The 24,500-nt window shown below is 39.7% G+C and overlaps 1 protein-coding gene across 7 annotated transcripts in view; it reads right to left on the bottom strand.

Moving 5' to 3' along the window:
• SPATS2L (spermatogenesis associated serine rich 2 like) overlaps window positions 1-24,500 on the bottom strand; it is an 83,824-nt gene that overhangs the window by 23,216 nt on the left and 36,108 nt on the right. For 5 of the 7 annotated variants that reach the window (XM_075429746.1, XM_075429751.1, XM_075429749.1 and 2 more), the window contains 4 exons: window positions 20,117-20,178; window positions 6,909-7,017; window positions 3,258-3,307; window positions 2,057-2,297 (listed from right to left, as the gene is read on the bottom strand). In XM_075429746.1, the coding sequence (XP_075285861.1) occupies window positions 2,057-2,297; window positions 3,258-3,307; window positions 6,909-7,017; window positions 20,117-20,155 (439 nt within the window). In that variant the 5' untranslated portion in view covers window positions 20,156-20,178. Of the gene's footprint in view, window positions 1-2,056; window positions 2,298-3,257; window positions 3,308-6,908; window positions 7,018-11,891; window positions 11,976-12,798; window positions 12,889-20,116; window positions 20,179-24,500 lie in introns of those variants that run through there. The other 2 variants (XM_075429753.1, XM_075429752.1) reach the window with 2 other exon arrangements.

Here is a 24,500-nt window from a genome sequence, read left to right as displayed (position 1 = left end):
AGGGAAGGAACCAAAGCAAACAAGCCAGACAAGGAAAAACAAAGGCGATTACAACACAAGAGGGAGCAATGTGAAATGGGTGCACTTTGGACCCACTTCAGCATTTCAAACTGCTTTAGAGCAGTGTGTGTGACTTGCTCAGAAACCTCAAGGGCACAGCTGCTGGTCCCCGAGGGATCCGGATTGCCTTACTCTTCTGTTTAGTTCCACGTGCTTAGCACAAATTTAACAATGTGTACCTAGGTGGCTTTTGACCTTAAGAACGTAGCTATGATACTGGCTGCAAAGACAAGGATTCTAGTGCACCTAAAAGTGAAAAAGCAGCTCTTCCCTTCTCTGTATTAAACAAATTGCCAGAAACTTATTTTACTATGCAAGAGAAACTTGAATATTAAAGTCTCAGGTTTTCCTTTCTCTCCATTTCCTTTCCTTTCCTTTCTTTTCTGCCTTTTTTCTTTTATTTTCCTCCCCTTCCCCCCTTGTTTTTTAAACAGGGGATATATGTAAAATTTTATTAAAAATGTAAAGCTATGGTAATGTCTTATTTGTCACTTGTAAAAGCAAAGAACAATTCTGACATACTTTTTGCCCTTGGTATGTACAACTCTACACTGTATCATGTCAAAGTGAAAAAAGGACTCAATCCCAATGCCACAGAAAAAGATCACTAAGAGCATGGGTCCTCTTCTTGCATTCATGTCTGCTACCCCCTAGAAAATGCTCCCCATGCATAGTAAATTCAGTCTATGTATCTTTATTCATGCATCTATCGCTTCAAAAAAAGCAACTCTTCAGAAGTTTGATGTCAGAGCTTGACATATATTTATATCATGGATGTTTACAACTTGCAGAATAAGTGGCAAGCATGCTTTTAGTATTATGAAAATGCAGAATTCTCTGGCATATGGCGTATTCTATCCAAAGTAAGTGGGAGTCTTTAGCAAGAATGGGAAGGAAGGATCTCTGATCCTTTGCGAGGCACCAAATTCTTAGGACAAAATTTCTTGATAAGTAGTTTGTCTGGCTGCTATAGGTTGCAGAGTTTTCATTTCATTGACCAGAGGTTGGCACCAAAGTCATCTGGAAGCAGCACAGAATTCATTTCAGGACAATTATCCATTTGGCTCATTCCTTTAAAATGAGGTTTGAGAGCAGTATTTGCAACCATGGAAAAAGGGGTTTCAAGGAAAGTTCTTTTAATGCAGTATTACACACTGCTTAAGACACAGGAAGAAAATACTAACAGCAGCAATAATCTAGGGCTGTCAGAAGTTTGAAACGCAAAGAGCTGAAAAACCATTACCAGTACTGACAGCAATTAAATATGAGCTTTACGAAAGGATACTCGAAGGCAAAAGCTTTCACGGAGCTTCTCCCCCCAAAGAGAAGGTTTGTTTACATTGATGGTGTTGTAATCATAACTCCATACCTCCTACAACACATTGGGGAAGAACTTCCTGTGCTACCGTGCCCCAGAGTTTCAGAACCAGTGTCCAAACCCCAGCAGGAACACACATATACTAAGAGGCTACCAGGCTGCCTTCCCTCCACACAAAGGGCCTCGCTTCCCTATTAGAAGCAGCCAGTGGAGATCTGCTGTGACTGGCCTATTCAGGGAATAAGAGAAAAAGGAAAAATGGGCTAGTCTGGACTAGGCAATAAAGAAATCCTGTAATATGCCACAAGCTCATACTGCTCAGATAACTTTACTCCAGATAAGGGACTTTATCACTTCTGTCACCACTTTACACTCAAGCCATTTTCTAACCCTGCATTCTGAATATTCTGTATCATCTGGGCCTCTAATTATAGTTTGATCCTTTTGTCTCTAGAAAAAAAATACCTTTTGCAAGGAAACATATTACAAGGCAAACTGTGCTCAGACATAGATCTACTTGCGTGACTAATGGCTACGTGCTTTATTTTGCACAAAACCCTCTCTCCAACTCCTTTTTATTATATTCTACTTCATGGCAATAAAAATACCATGATCTTTATGTAAATTAGGGTTTGGCTATTGCCACTTAAAAAGATGTTTTGTGCCAGATGAACTGACCTGTGATTTCTGGACAGACCAGCGCTGACTCTACAAATCCTGGGCTTTTGTTGTCAAGAGAAGCAGCTTCCAGTTTCTGACTGGCAGAACCAGTGCAAGTGTTGTCCTTAGAGCATCCATGCAGATGGCAGTTATATATTCCCTGGGGCTCTTGAGATGCCTTCTCAGGTCCACCATTCTTGTTTTTAGGATCTTTATTGCCTTGGTGCTGTTTAGATTTGCTTCTTTTTCTCCTATTGTTCTAAAAAGAGAAATATTGCAAGAACAGAGACATCACTCAATGCAACTCAAACTCAAAATGTAATCAGTAAATTGTCCATGATCTTAAGACGCCATACAAGTGACATAAGCATAACACAACTTGCAGGCCATGCTGTGCTATACAACACAATGCATCTGTTCAGCTGAATATATAAACCATTTCAAATAAAAACTGAAGCCCCAAACTAGTTTTCCTCTTCCTTCCACACAAAATACTTGCATTGCAAAACAGTAACAGAGCCTTTACTAAGATACTGCTCAAAACGTTTGCAGTCACTTAGGACAAGCAGTTCCTAACCACCCGGGGGACATCCACGCGGTAACCTGGACAAACCCTTATGGCATCGCTCTGATCAGGCAGAAAGTGATCAAGAGATCAGAGAGGACGCACGCTGGCCACTGCTGCTGTAGCTCTCCCAGCCATAAAGAGGGGCCTTCATGACAGTGACTCCCAGAGCAGCTTTCCGCTATAGCTCCGGCTTGGAGATACATATGCACGAAGATCATATCCCAAATACACACTTGAAGTATCTGACTTGATAGTGTCATTAACGTGTGACTTCTAAGGGATGCATAGGTTATTTTTACACCTAGCAGCAAAAACTCTAGCACTGTAAGCAGCTGTGACTATCCCGGATACCATTGCTTATTAAAAGTGTTTCTGCACATTGACTGTTTTTGGGATTAGTTCTGTACTCATTCAGGGTCCGGCTCCCACACACACGCTGTCCCAGAAATTCCCTCAGAACACTGGGCTAGAGAGACAGCAACAGATCAACCGGATTAAAAATAATGCACAAATTTGCTTTTAAGTATTCTGACTACAGTTGTGAATGAAGTCACCTGTGTTAGCAAAGGCAGACAAATAAAAGTACTACATTCAATTACAGACAGCTGATAAATGATCTGAACACTTCGATTCTCAAGAGCAAGTTCTTACCTTCTTTTTCCCTGTCATATTCCATTCCTTTAGAACCTGAGTTGCGCTGCCTAGAGAAAAGAAAGATAAAACATTTCAACAAAAGTTCAGCTATAAAAAAGAACAAGTGCATTCCAGAACAGCTTCTAGTCTCCTAGCTGGGTGGCATTTCCATTTGTTGTTGCGAATTCTCTTATGCGGGGAGAACAAAGTGAGAACCACTGTCTTTCTCCTTTCTGGTTGCCCATTTTATTTGATTACTCTATGTACAGTGGATGGGCTACTTGGCGCTACTGCTTTACATGGCCTTCATTCCACAAAGTGATTAAGAGGGCGCCTAACTTAAAGCACTAGCATAAGCCCCAGAAAAATCAACACTCAAATCTCTTGCCTGAAAAGGAAAGCATCTCAGCACCCTAGTACAAGCACTGGGTAAACTAGATAGACTACCCCGGCTCTAGAGGTTCTGAAAGTTTTTAAAATCCTCTGGCATTTTTATCATATACTTCCTATGTGTTATCTGTCAATATTCAGAAGACATAAGAATATAAAAATGAAGACTTTATTAGCCTCCAAAAGAGTAATTTTGTGGTCTCCCGTAGAAATTCTGCATCATACAAACACAGTAAACTTAGGCCTGGCAGAAAAAAAAATGGTTAAAATTTATACTGAAAAATGATTACAGTTTTGTATACTTGAAATTTTGTCTGCCGGCCCTAATGAGCTGGTTAGATAAATTTATGGAAAAAAGCAAGCAGAGCCTTGGCCAGACCAGTGGCAGCTGCCATCTTAGAAGAAAACTCTTCTGCATCTAGTTAACATCAGTATTTTGTTCTCCTGGACCCTAAAGCTGAAAATAGACGCTCATGGTAAGCATGCAATCTGAATCGCCATCCAAACTACTACAGCAGTATCTGCCACAATAATTCTTTGAATCGTAACCAGGTTAAAGGTCTTCTGCTTGATTTTAAGAATCACTTTACCATCGCTGCTTAATTCTAATAAATATTCATTTATTATGCTTTCCAAATGGGTTTCGTACTCGGCCATTCTTCTCACTCATTTCAATGCACTCTTGATGATAGTAGTAGTGAGAAGGAATGCTGTTTTCAGACCACCATGAGTCACCAACTTGTACTGAGCCAAAGATGTGTGAGGTTTTCAAGTGTAACAAAATTCTTTTTCTATCACAATAACCGAGACCCGAGATTATCTGGTGACTCTATCACACACATTAGAAGAGATTACACGCTTTACTCGCCGTGCTAAACCTAATTTGTTAAATTGTGAAAAAAATCTGTATGCGATCCATCAAAGCCATATTTTGCGTCCTAGATGACATGACAATGCAGACACAAGGCTAAGAAAACTTCTGTGTATAACCATACACTTATCTATATTAATCTTACACATACATACTTATGTACATATATAATCCCCTCTCTTAAAGGTGTGCTATTTTTTGACAGACACCATGTTTCAGTATGAAGAAATAAACCCACGCATTTGCTGCCCATTTTACTCCGTGCTGCTGAAAATGTATGATTTCACTTGACAGCTTTGTCAACTGTTTTCACAGCATCGTCCAGCTCTCTTTTTGCGTTGGCTGGTGTTGCCTTAGCTTTGCTTCCCTCAGCTTCCCTGTGAATACTACGTACAGTGAGAGTTATTTTAGGGATTCACCTAACTAACTCCAGTTCCCTCCTGCTGGAAATGCACCAACTGTGCAAGTCCCAAAACCCTCATTTGACCCCACCAATACATTTTGTTGTACACGTCTACAGAGCAGCTGAACAGACCTTCCCATTATGCTGAATTAGGTAAACACACAGCAAATAAAACATCTGAACCACTACTTTATTTAACTCAAATTTAACGTATAGAAGTAAATTTGTGATAGACACATCACCTATACGCCACTCCAGATACAAGCTGATCCCAGAAAACTAACTGTGAACATTTGCCGATTCAGCATGCAGCACCTCTCAGAAGCGTTAAACATGAGTGCTCAGCCTTTTCACTCAGCATGGCCATCCCCATGTTTTTCACTGCATGCGGCAATGCGTTCTCTGCGATTGTGCAAGTTCAATCTCAGCAATTTTTGTCATTCACATGAAAAGATACTCAAAGTGGTAGATTCATTCCGTCCACAGTAGCAGCTGAATGGACACATGCCTTTTCTCATGCTGTTTCCAGACAGTAACAAATATTGGCTGTTTTCAAATGCTCACTTGCAAAGACGTCTGAACTCAAGGCACAATGAGCATAAGCTGGTGAAGATCAAATGAAGACCATTTGAACTCAGGTTACAACAGCCTGCTTTTCTTCAAAACTTTGTAGCACTCTTGTAACAGGGCTTGCTTTTGCCCTGTTTCTTCCTCATAGCAGATGATGGCATACGGCTATGAAAGCACCTCCCCTTTTGACGAGCCATTTGACACAACTCATAGACCAGAACTGAGCAATGGTAACTTAAGACAAAATAAATTGCATAAAAGGATTTTACTGAATAATCATGGAGCAACCCTCCACTACTTTTCCCAGGAAATATTAAAGGGAAACAAAATTATTGTTAACTAAGTGCATCACATTTTCCTTTCTCTGTGTGCGTGTGCACAAACAAACTCCAATTTCCACACATCTATCAGAATATGACCGTCTATGCAGATGCCTGAATTAAGAGGCACCATATAGATCTGATAGAAGAATTCTGCTGCATTTATAAACAGTCCAGTTTGCTTCCATCTGCTTTTTGCATACTGGTAAGTAATTCCTAGTACATCATGACACTTTTTGGTTGACGCATTTTAGCAAATTAATCCAAACCAAACCCCAAACTATTCTGAAGTAAAATAGATATGAAATAAGCAACTTGGTGAGATGGCAAATCAACACTATGAGGCACTTTTAAGATATACAGGGCTTTTGAGACTATTGAACTTCCAGTATATTTTAAGCAGCCCCAAGCTACAAAAGATTTTGAGAGGATTTACTCACGATATGCTATTATTCCTGCAAAGAGTTTCTTACAGACTTTGATAAAAGTTCAAAATACTTGCCATTATATATTTATCAGAAAAGTGTTATTTAAATGAAAGTGACCTTTCATTAGAGGTGGTCTCATGATGCAAAATACAACCTCAGATCCAGATTTAGAGCGGCTCAAACTTTCAATGGAGTTTTGGTTCAGCCATTATAAATGTCAAGGCTATTTGCAAAATTCAGACTGAAGTTTGAATGTCAGTGTACACATCCAGTTCAGGGGTTTAGGGGCCTGGGTTATGTGCTTCAGAACTATCCCAAATTCATATTAGTTACTGTAGGTTCAATAGTGAATCATATTCTGACACGTTTACTTTAAATAGGATTAACTTTCATGCAGAATAAAGGCCTGCAACAGGAATGGCACCAAAAAAATGGCAAAGGCAGGTAGAACAGATAAACAGCCATGTCAAACTCGTACTGTGAAGAAGCAACGGCGCAGATAGGAAGATCAATTATTAAAAAAAAACAAAAAACAAAAACAAACAAAAAACCCTAACTTTCTAAGTGTCACAATCATCTGAATTTCAGCAGAACAACAGAATATATTTTGAGCCACCAGAGCCAATGAACACTTTAGCATGCAACTGAATCTCTCATGCCTTAATGAGAAAGGTACACTGTACTTACCATCCATGAAAGCTTGAACAGCCTTGTCTACATTGTTATCAAACTGCTGCAACACCAGGACTATCTCATTATTGCTTTTGTTCGGAACAATTGTTCGGATTGCATTGATCTGGAAGGAAAAAAAAGGAAGCAGACAATAACATACGGGTTTACCATACCCCTTTAGACAACAAGGAACCTCTGTGCCAATGCATGTTTATATAAATGCATGTTATACATGATGTGCTTACAAGTATACAACAATGCATCTGTATGAAGCAATACCCATCGTCTTCTTACCTGGCCCATGCAAATAATGAAAACAATAGCTTCAAGAGAACCAAATCACAGAACTGGTAGCCAGTAAGCCTGGAAGCAAATCCTACCCTCAGTCACAGCAGGAGAACTAGTGAATTAACTGACAGTATTTGGCCTTATACCTCTTTCCTAAATGTTCTATTTGCTGCCATGCAACTTGACAAGACACATTACCTATGCAAACTTACAGAGCACACAATCAATTCAACAAGGATGTTGCACGGCCTTGCTACATCAAAGTTATGATCGATTGTTTTTTGACATCTGGAAAACAATCACATGCATGGAAATAGTCACAGGCTAAAAGAAAACAGTGCCATTTTTAAAAGCTCTAGTGACTGCTCAGCTTAATTTCAGTTTGCTGTCCCACGCTTATGTGACCAGGAAGCTCGCGTAACAAAAACCTGAAAAAAGGACATGGGAAGCCAAATTCTTCTCTCAGGAAACTCTGCCGATGGCTGAGGTGTTACAGCCACAGACGGTTCTGGAATGCCATGCATCAATTTCACAGCATTTGCTATTGCTGTATTGTCTTCAGTACCCATTTACACCAAATGCTAATTCAACCCACTATGTTTTAAATACAATATTCCTATTGGAACCATGCTGATGATTTACTTTCTCATGCCCATGTAATATAGTTGAAAGTAAATAGTTACCTGAAACTTAATTACTATATTGTTTTAGTGTTAGACAAGCTTTACTAGGCAGTGCCAAAATAAAAATACTTGGTTAAACATAAGTAGCAAAACTATCAAAAGCCTATGGTAGTACTCTGAAAAAAACCAAGAGAATTGGTGCCAAAACCAGTCTAGCTGTTCAAAATCAGCTTTTTGAGCTTCTGTGTCAAGCTATCCAGCATGTATTTACTATTAGAAACTTGTTATTGCACTGCAAGTGTTAATCCAGCACCCTCCTTTGTCATCTTTCTGTGGGAATACATCCTTGATTAGGCTGTACTTTATTTACTGCATGACAATGTTGTCATGCTAATTTCTGATTGTGAAGCACTGGTGGTCTTTTTATTGTACTGTGAAATACAATTGTGAAAAAATAATCCGTGAGGATAGAGCTGGTTAAAGGAACTAGGCTGGCTTACATGGTGAGGGTATTCACGCAACATTGTCTTAGCTGTCCATTTAGATGCTGAAGAACAATCTTTCCAGATTCCCTTTAAGGCGTCTCCATCAGTGGAGACACCAAAAGGTGATTCACAACACTTAAGTGCTCAGATTTATGACCAAAAATCTGATTTTGCTGTAGTATGTTCACCCTGCTCCTCAACCACCGTATTTGACTGTCCTGTACACTAACATAAGCCACAGCTCATGTCAGGTTCTCTTAATGCACAGTGACCGTGGGCTCAGATTCACGATGCCTGCTGGACTTTGCTTCAGCACCACAGAAGGTTGTTATTTGCTTCAGCTAAATCCACACAGGATCAAACCTTCTGGAGGATGCTTTCAACACAAGCTCATCTCTTTCACTGTGTAAGGAAGGCCACTTTCTGACTTCAGCACGCAACTTTAGTACATCTACTTTGTACGATTTATTCTGCTCCTGTCCATCATCCTATCACACATCTCTCTGCAGCTTCACATTTGCCCACAACACATTTCAAGTAGCAAGTCTAGCCTTGGACAACTCGGGCCAAAACCATAATTTAGAGGGCAGTGGACTTAAAGTGCTTGTCTACTTCCCCAGGACCTTTTCCAAATCCCTATCTAATAATTTGCCTAACGTTACCACCCTATGACTGGGCAGGGCTTGCCCACAAGCTAGGTCCCAGCCCAAGAGCTGGCTGCTTTGGAGTCTCTAGTAAGCACATGTAACTTTATGTTGGAAGTTGAGACAGGCTAGGCTGTCTACTGGTCCGCTTGAACCAGAGGCTGCTGTTGGCAGAAACTATACAGAAAATCTGTCTGCTCAAGCTTATCTCTTCAGCTGACGTGTATGCATGGGGAGGGAAGCAGCAAGTATAGCTCGCCATACACTGCAGGCATTCAAGTGAAAACCAACCCAAGTCAACAGGATGTACAGAGAAAGCCCTGGGGAAAAAAGAGTTTTACTGTTCTGATTGTGGGCACAAGCATGCTATTTACTGATAAAGCTGCAACAAGCATGAACTGAACTGGGTCCATAACAATAAAAGTTGGCAAAGACACTAGAGTAAGGCAGGCCACAAGCTGCAGTCCATTTTATGTTCAAGCTGGTAGCTGCCAAATGTTTCCACCACGTGGATTACATCTTCACATTCTCACAAAATCCTCCTCTCTTCTTTCACAATCATGTGATCATCTCTCTGCCTACTCAAAATTGCATAATGTCCTTGTGGCAACTGCTTACAGGAAAAATAGTAAAAGGAAATATCTAGTGTATTCTAACCATCTTTAAACATAAGCATGGGAATTTTTCATATGGCTTCTAGGTCCTTCTTTGCTATGAAAGGTCTGGAAGCCTCAGGAAGCATCTGGAAATAACAAAGTGAGGCCAAGAACACAGGACGGATCAGGCAACTTGCCACACACTGCAGTTTAGGAACTTCTTAAAGACATTAAGAATAATATCTGTAGGGTAGAGAACACTGACACACGAGAACTCAACCAAGCAAACTATGTTTTGGACTACAGAATCTACTGAAGACTTTCTGTTTGCATTGTATGGTCTTGTTAAGAAATTTTTGATTAATAGAAAAACCAGAATTAAAAGCTAAACTGTGCTTTATCTGACTAGTACTATGATTAAATACAAAAAGGTTATGGAAACATTCTAGTTTTGGAGATAACCCAAAACCAGCAATATTATGATCTTAGAAAGAATACTCACCAATACAGAGAACAGAAATTAAGTATACAACCAACACTGTGGACACAGTCCCTTTCTAGTTGGACTATATAAAAATTTGATTTAGAGAATATTAATGTACTGCAGAGCTCAGCAGTTCTACTGCCAAAACCCAAAAATATTCTTTGTTGACTGGTGTACAAAATATGCATTTGTTTATCTTTCCACTTAGAAAACAAAAAAGTTAAGCAGTTTCATGAAAAAATTCCTCAGGAAAAGATCAACAGACTGTGAAGTAAAGCATCCAGGACTTAGGAAATTCCATATCATAAATTGCTTACACTTTCTTAATCTGCTTCCCTTGTGAATGTATGCTACGATACCCAGACTACCTACAAGTTGTTAGTGTTTCTGCTTTCCAGATTCCTACAGTGACTTACGTGGGATAAGACAGATGAAAAGTAAAATTTGCAACCAGTACTATACGTCAATATTAAGAAAAAATACATATATACTGCTCTGTTCAGAGACAATGAAAGCAGATATAAACCCAGAATTCCAACAAAGGAGAAATCCCAAAGGTTTTGTTCCAAAATAAAATATTTTGTCTTAAAAATTTTTAGGAACAAAAGAGAAGTTACCATATTTTTCCTGGAATTTCAAAGACAGACAGATCTGTGTGGCAGTCATCAGGTCTCCAACATACGGACTGTTTGACTGATGTTTTCATCCAGAATACACTGGAACTGTTGTACACAGGCAATGAAAAAGTCAGCGATTTCTGGACATCCAGAAATTATTGACAAATTGTGACCTGACACTGTATCTGGGAGGCGGACAAAGCATGTTGAGGGAGACTAGGCTATGTGACAGCCTTAGCCTAGAAATGCAAATTTCAAGGTTTGAGATACTCCCCCTCTTAGTCCTTTCACCCTGGTTTCAAAAATACTTGTAGGTTTCTGTGTTTGAAGTTCAGGTCTTCCCCACATGCAAAACATGTCCCATATGCTTCTGGAAAGAGTCATACCAATACAAAATAAAAAGGCAAAGGCAGGAGCAGACAACCTTCCCAATAGCGTAAGCCTAACACAAGCACACTTCTACAGCTGCAGGTCATCAGAGACTGTGATGAATGGAGGCACGGTAAAGCTCCAGCAATGCTTGACAAATACAGATGACAAGCGGGAGAGGGCTTAAATAGCTGGATGTGAGCTGGATCTAGGCAGTCCAGCTATGCTGGCTCCTTGTCTGGTTCGCCTGCTGAGTTCAGGTGATAAACCAGCTCTTTTGCTCATATGGCTATACACCTCAACTGCTTACAAGTCTCCAGCTGTTTGAGAGAAGTCAGTCACTTCCCAATCCAGAAAACTATACAGAGCTCATTTTTATTAAAAGTCTGATAGGGTGATTCCAGGGCAGGAGATAATCCCCACCTTTATCTCTCTAAACTTACAGTCCTCAAACTTACCAAGAACATCCATCTTCTCAATATGTAAGCAACAGATTATGGAACTAGAATAATCCAATATTGTATGACTTCTCATCAACAAATTCCTTTTAAATAAATATTTAAAATTCTAGAGTATGAAAAAAGTACAAGAGCCAAAGAATCTCCTAAAAAGCATGATACTGCATTAATACCTAACAGTCTGCAAGAACAAGCTCACAGCAGTCTACTTTGTTAGATTTATTTCTGTGTATGTAGGAAAAAAAATTTTTTTCCTACTCACTGAAACCTGATCGTAGGAACAACATTACCAGACAGACTACAGGGAAGTCAACTATTTTAATGATTTTTGTGAATCATCCTGTTCTTATAGAACGTAGACTCCCAGTGAATTTCTGTCATCATCTGGATGGTAGACAAGCATTCCGAGACACGAAAAGAATTCAGTAACATACCTTCTAAACCTGATAACTGCGCTGTTAATGTCAGCATTAGTTGAGAAGCTGTCACTGAAAGTAGTTAAATTCCTGGGCTTTTCCTCCTGTAACCAGACTGGAAAGCACATTTCTTTGTTTACTACTAAGACGACTTACTCAGAATTTCAGCTTATAAAAAGTTACCTTAAAGCAATCACAAATCTAAAATATAAAGCTGTGATCTTGAAAACAACTGTGTATGCTCAAGAACATCGAAGGCAGAACCCACATCAGCCTCCGTTTAAACCCATGATCCAGAGACCCACCTTGCAAGCATGCCTTTAATTCCTATGGACCTAGCTACTCTTCTGGACAAGGCTAAAGCTAGTTCAAAGTTTAGACTTTTAATCACTTTTCTGAGCTTAAGTCTTAAGCACACTTAGCTTGAAATGCTTGCTCAGGCTCTGTTAAAGCTGCTGCAATTTGAGCCAGGTTACATCTCATCAGGACCAGAATTCCACAGTCATGAGGTTGTTTTTATCAGTCTCTTACACAAATTGATGAGGACTGCCCAGAAGTGATACCAAAATTGAAAAAGGTTCCAAGTCCCCTCAGATAACCTGTTTCTACTCCAAAATAAAATCCCCAAGGTCTGATCAGATACACCTGACTATTTTTCTGAGGATTACTGTTAAGCTATAGGCAATTTCCCTTGGGGCAAATCTGTGGCTTGCCAAAACAAAAAACAAAAACAAAAAAAAAAATCAGTAATGGGTTACTTCTGAGGAATACAGCACACAGGAGAGGAGGACATTGAAATTGTAACCTCTCATGGTATCTTAGTTGAAGTCCTCATAAACACCCATCTAATAAGACTTTCCTGATAAGTCAAGCTAAAAAAAAAAAAATACAGCCTGCCTCAATGCTGTGACAGCAAATTACCTACTCTGCGTCCAGAACGAAGCTGACATTGCTGTGTATTCCTCTGCGTCCTTTAGGTTCTCTGTCAAGTTTCAAATGGTTCCCAGGCAACTGTAACAACATGGAATCAATCGCTGCCTGTTTGCTGCTCTATTCCATCTGCTCCACCTTGGCATCGTCTCAAAGAGGATGTTTCTAGTGAATAAGTAACATATCCGGGGCTCAGAGAATTTGTTTATATATTTCTGACATAGTGACAAATTAAACTTCTTTGCTGAAAGCTCATGGCTGTTCTGAAACTCCTGAACACAGCTGCTCTAATCCCCTTGAAGTAAGTTACTATTAAGGTCACTTCTTCAGCTAGAAATATTCTTTCTTATGTGTGGGTAGGAACACTAACGCAGATCTACCTTCACTTTGTACTAAAGATTAGAATCAACAGCTTTTTCTCTAGGTTAGGAGCTAAACTCAGAAGTATGGTTATCAACAAATACACAGACATTTTCCTACTTTATTTTTACCACATGTCAATAGCAAATCTTTATGTACACATATACACCGTATATACCCACTGCAGCTGAGAACAGATAGCAGTGTAAGTCATGTTCAACTAGATTATACCTCCAGTTGGGGTTGGCCCAAGTCCTGCAAGAGGAGCAGGCAAGGAGTTTTGTCTGTAGAACTCTGCTGGTTTCTATAACCTAGGAATTCAGCATTAGCAGATGTCCTGGCTACATTAAGCAGGAAAATGCATTTTAAAAACACTTCATGGCAGAATTTTTTAAGGTTTTGAAAACTCCTGCACAAATATATTTCATAAATACAATTTGACTTTCCTGCATTAAGAGCCTATTTCTTGCATTAGAGACATTTTTCCAGAAGCTCTACTCGCTGAGCTCATGACGACACACTGAATAAGTGTTGTTAAAAGCCCCTTTGAGCAAAATAACAGGTCTGCACCTCTCTTTCCACTACATGGCCTGTTTATCACACTGATACCTTCAGAACATTTATCCCCAATAAGCACAAAACAAATTCTACTTGCTGCAGTGAACTACTTTAGGCAATCATCATGGATTTATGATGTCACCCTGTCCCCCAATTTTGTAAACTAATTAAATGGAAGAAACAGACATTTCAGGAGTCCTGAAAGAATATGTTAAAGTTTGCCTCAGTAAGAACTGTTCTGCTTGAATAGTGACAGCACTATTTAGAGACCTGAATCTATAATACCCTTAACCCAAGTTAAATGGCTCATCAAGTGACACAAATGCATTTTGATCAACTTTGCTGGTCTTTGGACTAAGTTCATCTACTTCGACACATGGGAAGGAACAGCTGCAAAGGCCAACTTTAAGGAAACCTAGTAAAATTATAGACTGGAAACTATCTGCTATTGTAATGTATGATTTTCAATTTATATACTTCTTCCATTCCTTCCACTATCAATCCTACTCTTTCCTTGCATGCTGAGTATCCCTTACGAAAACCACAGTTATGATGTAATGTAAACAAAACTGTGAAACCCCCCAAAATGCATCTGAATAAAATTTCCTTCTTGCAGCTTATGTAACAAACCTGCCCATCTGCTCCTACAGCTCTGACATTTGAAATGACAAAAGAAAAAGAAAGCCTTTCAGGAGAACTTCACCAAAACTTCGCTTCTAACATAATCCCAAAAGAAAGATTTTAATCTGAATGAGTATTTTGCTAATTCAAGCTGACACCAGATCCCATTTGTTCAAACATGTTTAGACACACAATTTAAAAAAAAAAAAAAATAACAACAACAAAAAAAGGCAGCCCAACAGCAAGTCCTGAAGTTTGAACAATTCCCAATATTTCTTTGCAGGAGACAATACATCGCTTGGATTCCTCACTCCTATTGCTTCTTCTTTGGAAGACTTGTCATTCAGAATCTCAGAACTTCTTCTGGTGAGGTACTAGGTTAAATGCTTGAATAACTCCATTAATTTTATGGAATTATTCTGGATTTAAGCCAACTACTTTGGCCTGTTTTATCCTTTAATCCAGTGAACTTGCGTGCATATTATCTGAACTATGTATAACTCTCAGTCTCTGAAAATCCAGATACTAGAAAACAAGTCCTTTGTTATACTGTATTTTCAGGCACAGAGATGAGTATAATCAGAGGCAAGAGGGAGAGCGGCATAGTGAAGGAAGACCATAGCAAGGGTCAAGGCAGAGGGAGTTACTCTGAGAGGTGTCCTGACGGTAAACTTCTCCTTGTACTAGCTATGCAGGCATGTAACGACCCTTGCAGCTACTGAAATGCAGAACTTGTGTTTTTCCAGAAAATCTGTGGGTTATATGCATGAAAATATGGTAATCAGAACAGTCCTGGCTCCCCACAAGAGTATCACAGCTGCAGGAGCCTCTGCCAACTATGGAAACTTCCATTAGCCTTCCTGACATTGCAGGCCAACACTTACATAAATCTCTTTGGGGGGAAGGAAGAAGAATGTTTAACCTATTGACTTTATAAACTATTTCAGCTGAAATGCCAAGAATGAATTATGCAAGTATCACTATTACAGTAGCATTCTCTTGTGACTCAAATTAAGGGTATGGTCTTAGAGCCCGTGTGTGAGCATAATGCCCAAAATGTCTGCCTCAGGCTCACAGCACCTTTAAACCAGTGGCAGAGGTCTTATTTCCTTGAATAACTAGAAGCTGATCATGGAGAGAACATAGGGAAAAGGCCACCATTTAAAAAAACAAAACAAACCAACAAACATGCTAGAACTGGGCTCTGTAATATATTTTTGTCACAGAGAAACAATATTCAATTTAAGGAGAAACTTGTGTTCTACTTTCGCAGAAACTTCCAAGAATAAGTACTGGTGCACAGACATACAGCTCCTTTGGCTTCATTCAAGTCCTAGCAGGATCAAAGTCTTAAATACACTATGATCTGCAAGTACTGAGGTAGAAGAAAGGGAGAACTGGGAAAGAACTGTATTCTGCTCTTTTTAACAAGGCCTGCTTATATTTGTATTGATGGCAATGGATTTGTGGAGCTCAGCAAGAATAATTAAATTTATAAATCTTGGTTTTATTTCCCAGAAATACCGTCTTCCCCTCCCCCCGCCACCCCCCACCCCAAAAAAGGTGGATAAAAGTAAACATTAAACTCACTGCTTCAAATATGTGTGGTGTAACCATGTCTTGCTCTGCAAGTTTTCCAAGTGAGAAGTGGATTTGATTTTGATTCTCTTCCCAGGAAGCTGTAAATATGTCTGCTTTTCAAATGTGCAAATAAAGGCCTTACGTTTTAGCAGTCTACGTGCAAATATAATTAAAGCCAACTCAGCAGAACACATCTGTTCAACCCTTTCCTTGTGTTTCCAGTGCATTACTCGGAGGGTTCTAAAGCTACAGTTGCTTTAGAGTTACTCAGTTCGTTGCTGGCAGAGAGAGCCACCATACTGCAAACCAAAGATGAAATGTCAAACGGAGGTTCTGTGCCATGACAACTTCATTTAGACAGACTTGTCCAGCTGAAGATGGCAAACCGAGTATGCTAGCTTCTCAGCTGATACATGGAGAGTTCATGAGGTTTAGGCTGTTCAGTCACTAAGCCTTTACTTAGCAGGTTATTAGTCTATATTTTCCAGAATAAAACCCAGCAATTGTGCAATAAAATGTTAATTGTTGTTAAACTAAGTTTTCACTTTGGCATAGGGGTTTAGTGGTACTAAACACTGATAGAATATACAGGAATAAAGAGAGGAACTGTTTGTAACAGAGTGTATCAATCCAATTATTTTTCTGCCTTAAAATGTTTATGTTCATGTTATGGGTTTGGGTGGCAAGGTTTTGGTAGCGAGGGGGCTACAGCAGTGGCTTCTGTGAGAAGCTGCCAGAAGCTTCCCCCATGTCTGATAAAGCCAGTGCCAGCCGGCTCTAAGACGGACCTGCTGCTGGCCAAGGCCAAGCCAATCAGCGACAGTGGTAGCAGCTCTGTGATAAAATATTTAAGAAAGGGAAGAAAAAAAAAACTGCAGTGAAACAGCAGTGAGGAGAGAGGAGTGAGACGACATGAAAGAAACAACTCTGCAGACACCAAGGTCAGTGAATAAGGAGGGTGGAAGAGGTGCTCGAGATGCCGGAGCAGAGAGTCTTCCTTTGCAACTCGTGCTGAAGACCATGGTGAGGCAGGTTGTCCCCCTGCAGTCCATGGAGGTCCACGGTAGAGCAGATCTCCACCTGTAGCCCCTGGAAGGGACCCCACGGGGAGCCTGCGCTGGAGCAGGCTCCTGCCAGGACCTGCGGACCCATAGAGAGAGAAGTCCACGTCAGAGCAGGTTTGCTGGTAGGGCTTGTGACCCTGTGGGGGACACATGCTGGAGCAGCCTGTTCCTGAAGGACTGCACCCCACGGGAAGGACACATGCTGGGGCAGTTCGTGAAGAGCTGCAGCCCATGGGAAGGACTCATGCTGGAGAAGTTTGTAGAGAACTGTCTCCCATGAGAGGGACCTCACACTGGAGCAGGGGAAGAGTGTGAGGAGTCCTCCCCGAGGAGGAAGGTGCGGCAGAGACAACGTGTGATGAACTGACTGTAACCCCATTCCCTGTCCCTCTGTGTTGCTCGGGGGGAGGAGATAGAGAAACAGGATTGAAGTTCAGCCCGGGAAGAAGGGAGGGGTGGGGGGAAGGTGTTTTAAGATCTAGTTTTATTTCTCATTATCCTACTCTGATTTGATTGGTGATAAATTAAACTTTCTTTTCTCCCCAAGTTCAATCTGTTTTATCTGTGACAGTAACTGGTGAGTGATCTCTCCCTGTCCTTATCTTGATCCACGAGCCTTTCATCATATTTCCTCTCCCCTGTCCAGTTGAGGAGGGGGAGTGATAGAGTAGTTTTGGTGGGCACCTGGCATTTATCCAGGCCAAACCAAAACAGTTCATAAACATTTGATTTTAGATACTCCTAGCAGATATCAGACTTGGAATAGCAAATATCTAGTGGGAATAAAAGCCCTGTTGCAGTTCTCCATTCTTAAACTAGCAAAAGAGAAACAGATGATGTGTAAAATCACGCACTTCTAAAACTGGCTAAATTAATTTAAAAAAAAAATCAAGCTATCCAGTAAAGAGGCAGAACTTCAAATGATTTACTGAGTTGCATTTTGAGAGTTACTGTAATTCACCTTCCAGCACTCTGGCACTAGGGGACAGGATTTGATGACATTACTTTCCATTGCAAAATTCATCATGCTACTCAATATTTAAACCTTGTGCTGTTATTAAGGACTAAGGAAGATACTCATCACTGAAATACAGATTCATGCTGACATGCAAATCCGCAAGCACAATGAGTGACTGAGGAGTTAACAACAAATATGAGGAAAAACTACTCAAAAAGCAGGCACCTGGTCAGCGCAACAGGTAAGGAATTTTTTCCCCATCAGGGGTTATAAAGCAAAAAAACTCTACATCCTGTTGAAAGCAAAGAAAGTGAGTAAGCAGCAAAAGATGGATGCAACAGTCTGAACAGGAACTCATTCCCACTGGAACTACTTAGTATAAATCATCACTTGTTATGCTGTTTCCTCAGCAGCTTTATTCATGTGTTGGTGGGCAGGTAACAGTTTGCAACTGTTCTTTCAGGAAACATCATTACAAACTGAAACTTCAGGAAACCTAGTTTCAGGCTCAGTAGTTGTCACGGTTCATCAAGTCTTTATAAACCAAATGCAAAGTCTAAGCCACTAACCACTGGCCACGATCAGTTCTGAGAAACACATTACCTGACTGAGAAGTTCATTATTTGTGAATTTGGAAGCAAAACAGCAAGTTAACTAAAAATCTGACTACTGACCTCTAGTTCAAGGCTATTTCTTTTCTCTGTCATGCTGTGGTATGTTATGTTACCTCTTAATTCTCTATCACTTCTTGGGACTTTTCTGGACTGGAAAGCCACATTTACAGTATCTTGCACGCATTCCTCAGGCCAAATGATTTTTTCCTTTTTATCAGTCCACCTAATTGCAAAACTGAAGTTTTGAATTGCAAAACTGAAGTTAGGCAAGTATTTTTCTGCTGAATATTTTTTTCTGTCAGCAGAGGAAAAGAGTTAATATAAGGAATCATACACAAATTTCTAAGCCTGTCTATGGAAAGGAAAGGAATAGAGGGAAGAGAATATTTCACGTGCCTGATGCCCTGCAGGATGTGTAATGTGCCACAGACAGGTGTTAGGATACAGCGGAGGATGACTACATTTCTCAGTTTCACACAGCCCTCGCTGTTCTGTATTCCTTTGACATTCAGTCAGTCTTGATCCTTTCTCCTTGTGCATTTTTCATGAAGTGAATGGTCCTAATCAACTTTTCACTGATACCCAGACAGACTTGGGCTCACTGACAGAGTTGGATTCTGACCTTTAGCATTTATCACACTGCCTTAAAATCTGTATCAGAGATATACATTAGGCTCAATAAAGCTGTAAATCAAGGAACTCAATAGCCTCCTCTGAACTTCCTAAATGCAAAGCTCCATCTCTCTTCCTAAACGTGAAATAGAACAAAATCTGGTTTTATAAAAGATGATGATTCAGATGAATTCTCAAAAATCTTGGCTTCTTTTAAAATACAACCCTATCATTTTACACTCCTACAGTCTTCCCACTTCTCTCTCTCTCTCTCTCTCCTTTTTTCATATTCTTTGACAGATGTCCTGGTTTCCTATTTATGTTGGTGGGGAATATCTATGGGTTAGATTGTCTCTTCACAATCTGCCTGCTGGGAATCACAAAAGATCTCCTGACCTACCTCATATCTGTATACTAATTAGCTCTGGGTCCTTCACTGCTCCTGAAAGGGTAGTGAGTCTCTAGCAGCAGCCAGGATACGGAGAGGACACACTCAAGCACATAGAACACAGTTAAGAGCAGAGCTACTTACACTGGAACAAAAATCTACTCTTTTCCGGCCCTGTAATTTTAGGAATTGCCTTTGAGTAGTGCAGATGTCACATTTTTGGTCAGAAAAATTATTTTCTAAAGGGTGTATTTCTTCAAAGCTTGTATTTTGTACAGCAGCAATCATCACAAAGTGCTATTCTCCACAGCATCAGGAATCACAAAGGAATAAGAGAAGTCTATCTGACAAATTATTGTCTCTGCAGAAAACCAAAAATGTTTCTCATCCATCAAAATGATTATACAAATCCCATAGGTACCTGTCTGTGTACTTAACTTCATGCACAGAATCAATGTATATTCAAGTTAAGTATGTGAACGGTGTTTGAAGGAACAGGGATGAAATATGCATGCAAATATCATTTTGGTTTGCACTGTGCTGTTACTTGAACCTACCTTTTCCTTTATATTTACAGGAGAATTGATTTCTGCCATCTCTCTTCAGGTGAGAATATTGTCTGTGAAAGGAGGAAAAAACCAGAGAGATTAATTTGGAGGTGTTAATCGCAACCCATTGAAGCTACACCTATAAAGACTAATTGTATGTGCTTACCTATAAGCATTAGAGAAACATGAGAACACTTAATGTCCTGCGCAGCAGTGCTCAATCTTGCCAGAAAGCAAAGCTAGTCCAGATTAGTTCTACAAACACATTCTAAAAATGCTTGATAATTATGAATCTGGATAGAAGGGATATCATGCTTCCCCCAGACATGTCTCTTGGACCCTATTCATTATTACTTGATACCTTTGAGGCTTTAAAAGGGAGGAATACCTTAGACAAACTCAACAGCTCCTGTTTTCTCATTCACCAGCAGCCTCAATTTTTGCCAGAAAATTTGCTTGAAGATCGCGTCTTAAAAAGCAGCAAAATGTTCCAGGTGGTTAGGCTGCATGACTCCTTTTTTTTTTTTTTCTTTCCAAAACTAATTCAGAGGATTTAGCCACACAGCTCCTATTGAGACTAACAGGGTGTGTACAGTTAAATCTCCAAGTCTGCTCTGAAAACCTGGGCACGTGAATGGAATTTGCATGTGATTAAGAAACCCTGCAATATGCTTTCTACCTCCAGTTATGTGGTTGGGTAAGCGAGAGACACTGTACCGCATGACGAAGAGTTAGCACAGGGAGGGGAATCCAGTTGCCTAATTCTGCTTCCATCAAAACCAACTGCCTTAGACTTCAGTAAGGAACAGGCTTGAATCTTCACATTTTAAAATTAAGTCACACACAAAGAATTACAGCAAATAGTAAGTCAAATGGAATAAAAGCTTGGTTTGGTCATCTATTGTACACTGCTAAGAAGGTATAGATGCATATAAAGAATGAAATCTTAGAAAACACTTCCTCCTTTTCCCCATTTGAGCCCTTTGCCATGCAGACTGATGTAAGAGTTTCCATAATTCTTCTGAATCTCTTTTAATGCACTTAGACAATCCTCCCTTAACTCCTGCTTTGAAACATAGCACTTCAGTGCGGATCAAACTCCAGAAACGAAGTGCTTCTATTACAGTATCCACTGATAGCATTTAAATCTTATTACTAATTTTTGTATGCATTTTCTAATTAAAGAGATGAGATTTAAGGAAGTGCATTCTCAAAAATAACGTGACTTGGTTTGTAGTAAATGGGGAAGAGAGAGGAAGAAGAAAATGGAATGAATTTTAGAGTTTTAGTCTGATGAAGGGTAGATGATGAATTATGGAAACCCTCAAAAATCAGGTGCCAGAAGAAAGAAGTAATCCGTTCCAGTGCCAGTTATTAAAAAAAAATGCTTCAAACAAGTAAGGTTCCTCCTGCCATCTCTATTTCACTATACCATGAACAGACACTCTCCATTAAAACTCACATACCTTATATCTGGCTTTAGTGAGTGGCTCAACCACTTTACCAAGACACTGAGCTGGAGTCTCACTATGTCTTCCTGGCAACTGGGCCACTCACTCTCTCTGAATGCCTTACTGTCTGCTGGTATCTCAGATCAGAAGGTTCCCCTCCCCGCCCCTCCTTAAATCAAGGATGAAAGAGCTCAAATTAGTTTTTGTCACAAATCCACCCAATGGCTAAAAGCAGAGTTATAAAATGTCTGGACAGATCAGGCAGACAACTCGCACAGAATGTGACATCCAGGCAACTCCATTTCCAATATTTAGTGTGCTACAACAACTAAAGGAAAGTGTTGAGAAATGATCATAGTCTGTAGTCCCTATATAACATTTTTTAACGTACTTGTTGCCTTTCACTGTCAGCTATTTCTCATGCCAAACTAGACATAGGTCATCAATTTTCCAGTGCAGACTAGAAAACTTAGCTCTAAGATTACTCTGTAAGACTTCATCTCCCTTACTGCTTTGCAGAAAAGCACACCTTCTACCTAGTGACACCAAAACCATGCTGGACTGATGTTATTCTGTTTAATAGATAATTGTATGTTAAGGAATAGTTAAGGCATTTGACTAATTTGCCCTTGTATCTACTATTTAGCAGCTTTTGCAATGTAACAGACAACTGATGGAAGCCTGCCCTCTTGCATACCAATTTAAATACACTTAATCTGATCCAATACCTTATAACAACATTAACAAAAAAACAGAAAAAACCCTGTTCTTCAGAAATCAACACACAGCTCAGACAAGTACAATAAGGATTACAACTAACCCTTCTAGCCTTAACAGATTATTAAACTATAAAAAAATATAAATAATGGGAAAAGATCTTTGTCGCCTGAAATCTTCAGGTTCTGCATTTTTGGCATATATTTTACTAATGTTGTACCAAAACTGTACATTTTAAAACTCCATCTTGTATAAAGCAAATTAATCCCAATAATCATACTTTGTGAAAGCCCCACATCTCTCAATTTATGTTGCTATAAAGATATTAGCTAAATAATTCCTGACATTTAAATTCAGTTTGCTGATTAAACCCTACTACAGGACTTAGGCAAATTTACTCTTTGTAGCAATGCTCTGACTCAGTTTAAAACCAGATATAAAAACTTCATACAACACCTTGCCAGATTTGACTTGTCTCTTCTTCACTATATGCTCCAAGTATTACTATGATTATAGTCTTCCACTGATGAATGTGCTGCTGATTGAGCTATCTTGCAACTGCAAGCTGTTTCAAGAAGACTTGGCAAGCCACAGAACACAAGCTTGGTTTCTCTCTTTCTTCCTCTTTTTATTTTCCTTCTAAAATTAAGGACTAAGAGGACATCAGCTTTTATAAACGGACTCATTCCTCTACACTTCAGATTCTTCATTAATATGCATATTACAACTGTCAAAATGAAGATGCTAAGACTAAGTTGGAGCTATTTTTCATTCACCTTCTCCAAGGACAGATAATTGAAATAACCCACATAAAACACTTGCTCATTTATATAACTGAGTCCAGCACTGCTTGTTATATAAAATACAAAACACAGAATCATAGAATCATTAAGGTTGGAAGAGACCTCTAAGATCATCAAGTCCAACCATCAACCCAACAACACCATGCCTGCTAAACCATTCCCTGAAGTGCCACATCTACATGTTTTTTGAACACCTCCAGGGATGGGGACTCCACCACTTCCCTGGGCAGCCTGTTCCAAGGCTTCAGAACTCTTTCAGTAAAGAAATTTTACCTAATCTCCAATCTAAACCTCCCCTGGCCCAGCTTAGTGTCATCTGCAAACTTACTGAGGGAGCACTCAATCCCCTCAGACAGATCATTGATAAAGATACTAAACAAGACTGGCCCCAGAACTGAGCCCTTGGAAACACCACTCGCGACTGGCCACCAACTAGGTTTCACTCCACTCATCACCACTCTCTGGGCTCGACCATTCAGCCAGTTTTTTAGCCAGCGAAACGTACACCCATCCAAACCATGAGCAGCTAGTTTCTCCAGGAGGATGCTGTGGGGAACAGGGTCAAAGGCCTTACTGAAGTCCACGTAGATAACATCCACAGCCTTTCCCTCGTCCACTAGGCCGAGGTCAAATGATACATTAAAATGAAAATGTCAGTGTAGCACTGATTTTTTTAAAATATCCTTTATGGCTATACTTAATAGCTAATCAATTTAATTTTCTTATTGTAGCACAAACTGATTTATTGCATTAATTGGTATTTTTCCTCTGATATTTTAATCTCTGTATTGAACAGCTACTGCATTTCTAATCCTGTGACAAAATACTATAGCACATGAATAATTTTATTAACAGAATAGTCCCACTGAAGATTACAAGCTTTAGCTCCAGGTTTGGATCCAAATTTGAGCTCCTACACTCTCATCGCGAACTCTTCAGAGAAGCTTCTTTCTGCTTGAGCTGTGGAACATCAAAATATGGCCCTCAGCTGAGCCAGGGGAGAACAGTGCTTTGCACGTCACTAAGAGCACGCACACACAAAAACACGTGTGGAGAAAGATCTTTTACAGAAGATTTTCTGCAGTAGCTAAGTTAGCACAGGCACTATATAATGCACAAAACATACTGTATATGAGAGGTTCTCAGCTTGAATGTCAGCTTACATGCTTCGTCTTTCTCCACATCTCTTGCTTGTATTTGTGCTCTTGATATGTCACTGTGTGTCATACCAACAGGACTTCCATGAAAAAGGAATGAAAGAAAAAAAAATACTAGAGAATCCCTTATGGAAATGGGTCATTGATTTCTGATACCAATTTCTAAATGCATCAGCTGGAAGAGGAGATTATTTAGTTGCTTGTTACACCCTGAGCTCAAATACTGATGGAAGAGTGTTACTTCTATACCTATTACATGCGTCCA

This window comes from Opisthocomus hoazin, chromosome 9 (genome assembly GCF_030867145.1).
Source record: "Opisthocomus hoazin isolate bOpiHoa1 chromosome 9, bOpiHoa1.hap1, whole genome shotgun sequence".
In the NCBI taxonomy this organism is placed as follows: domain Eukaryota; kingdom Metazoa; phylum Chordata; class Aves; order Opisthocomiformes; family Opisthocomidae; genus Opisthocomus; species Opisthocomus hoazin.
The sequence above is the reverse complement of the archived record's forward strand: the minus strand, read 5'-3'. Positions and strand labels throughout refer to the sequence as shown.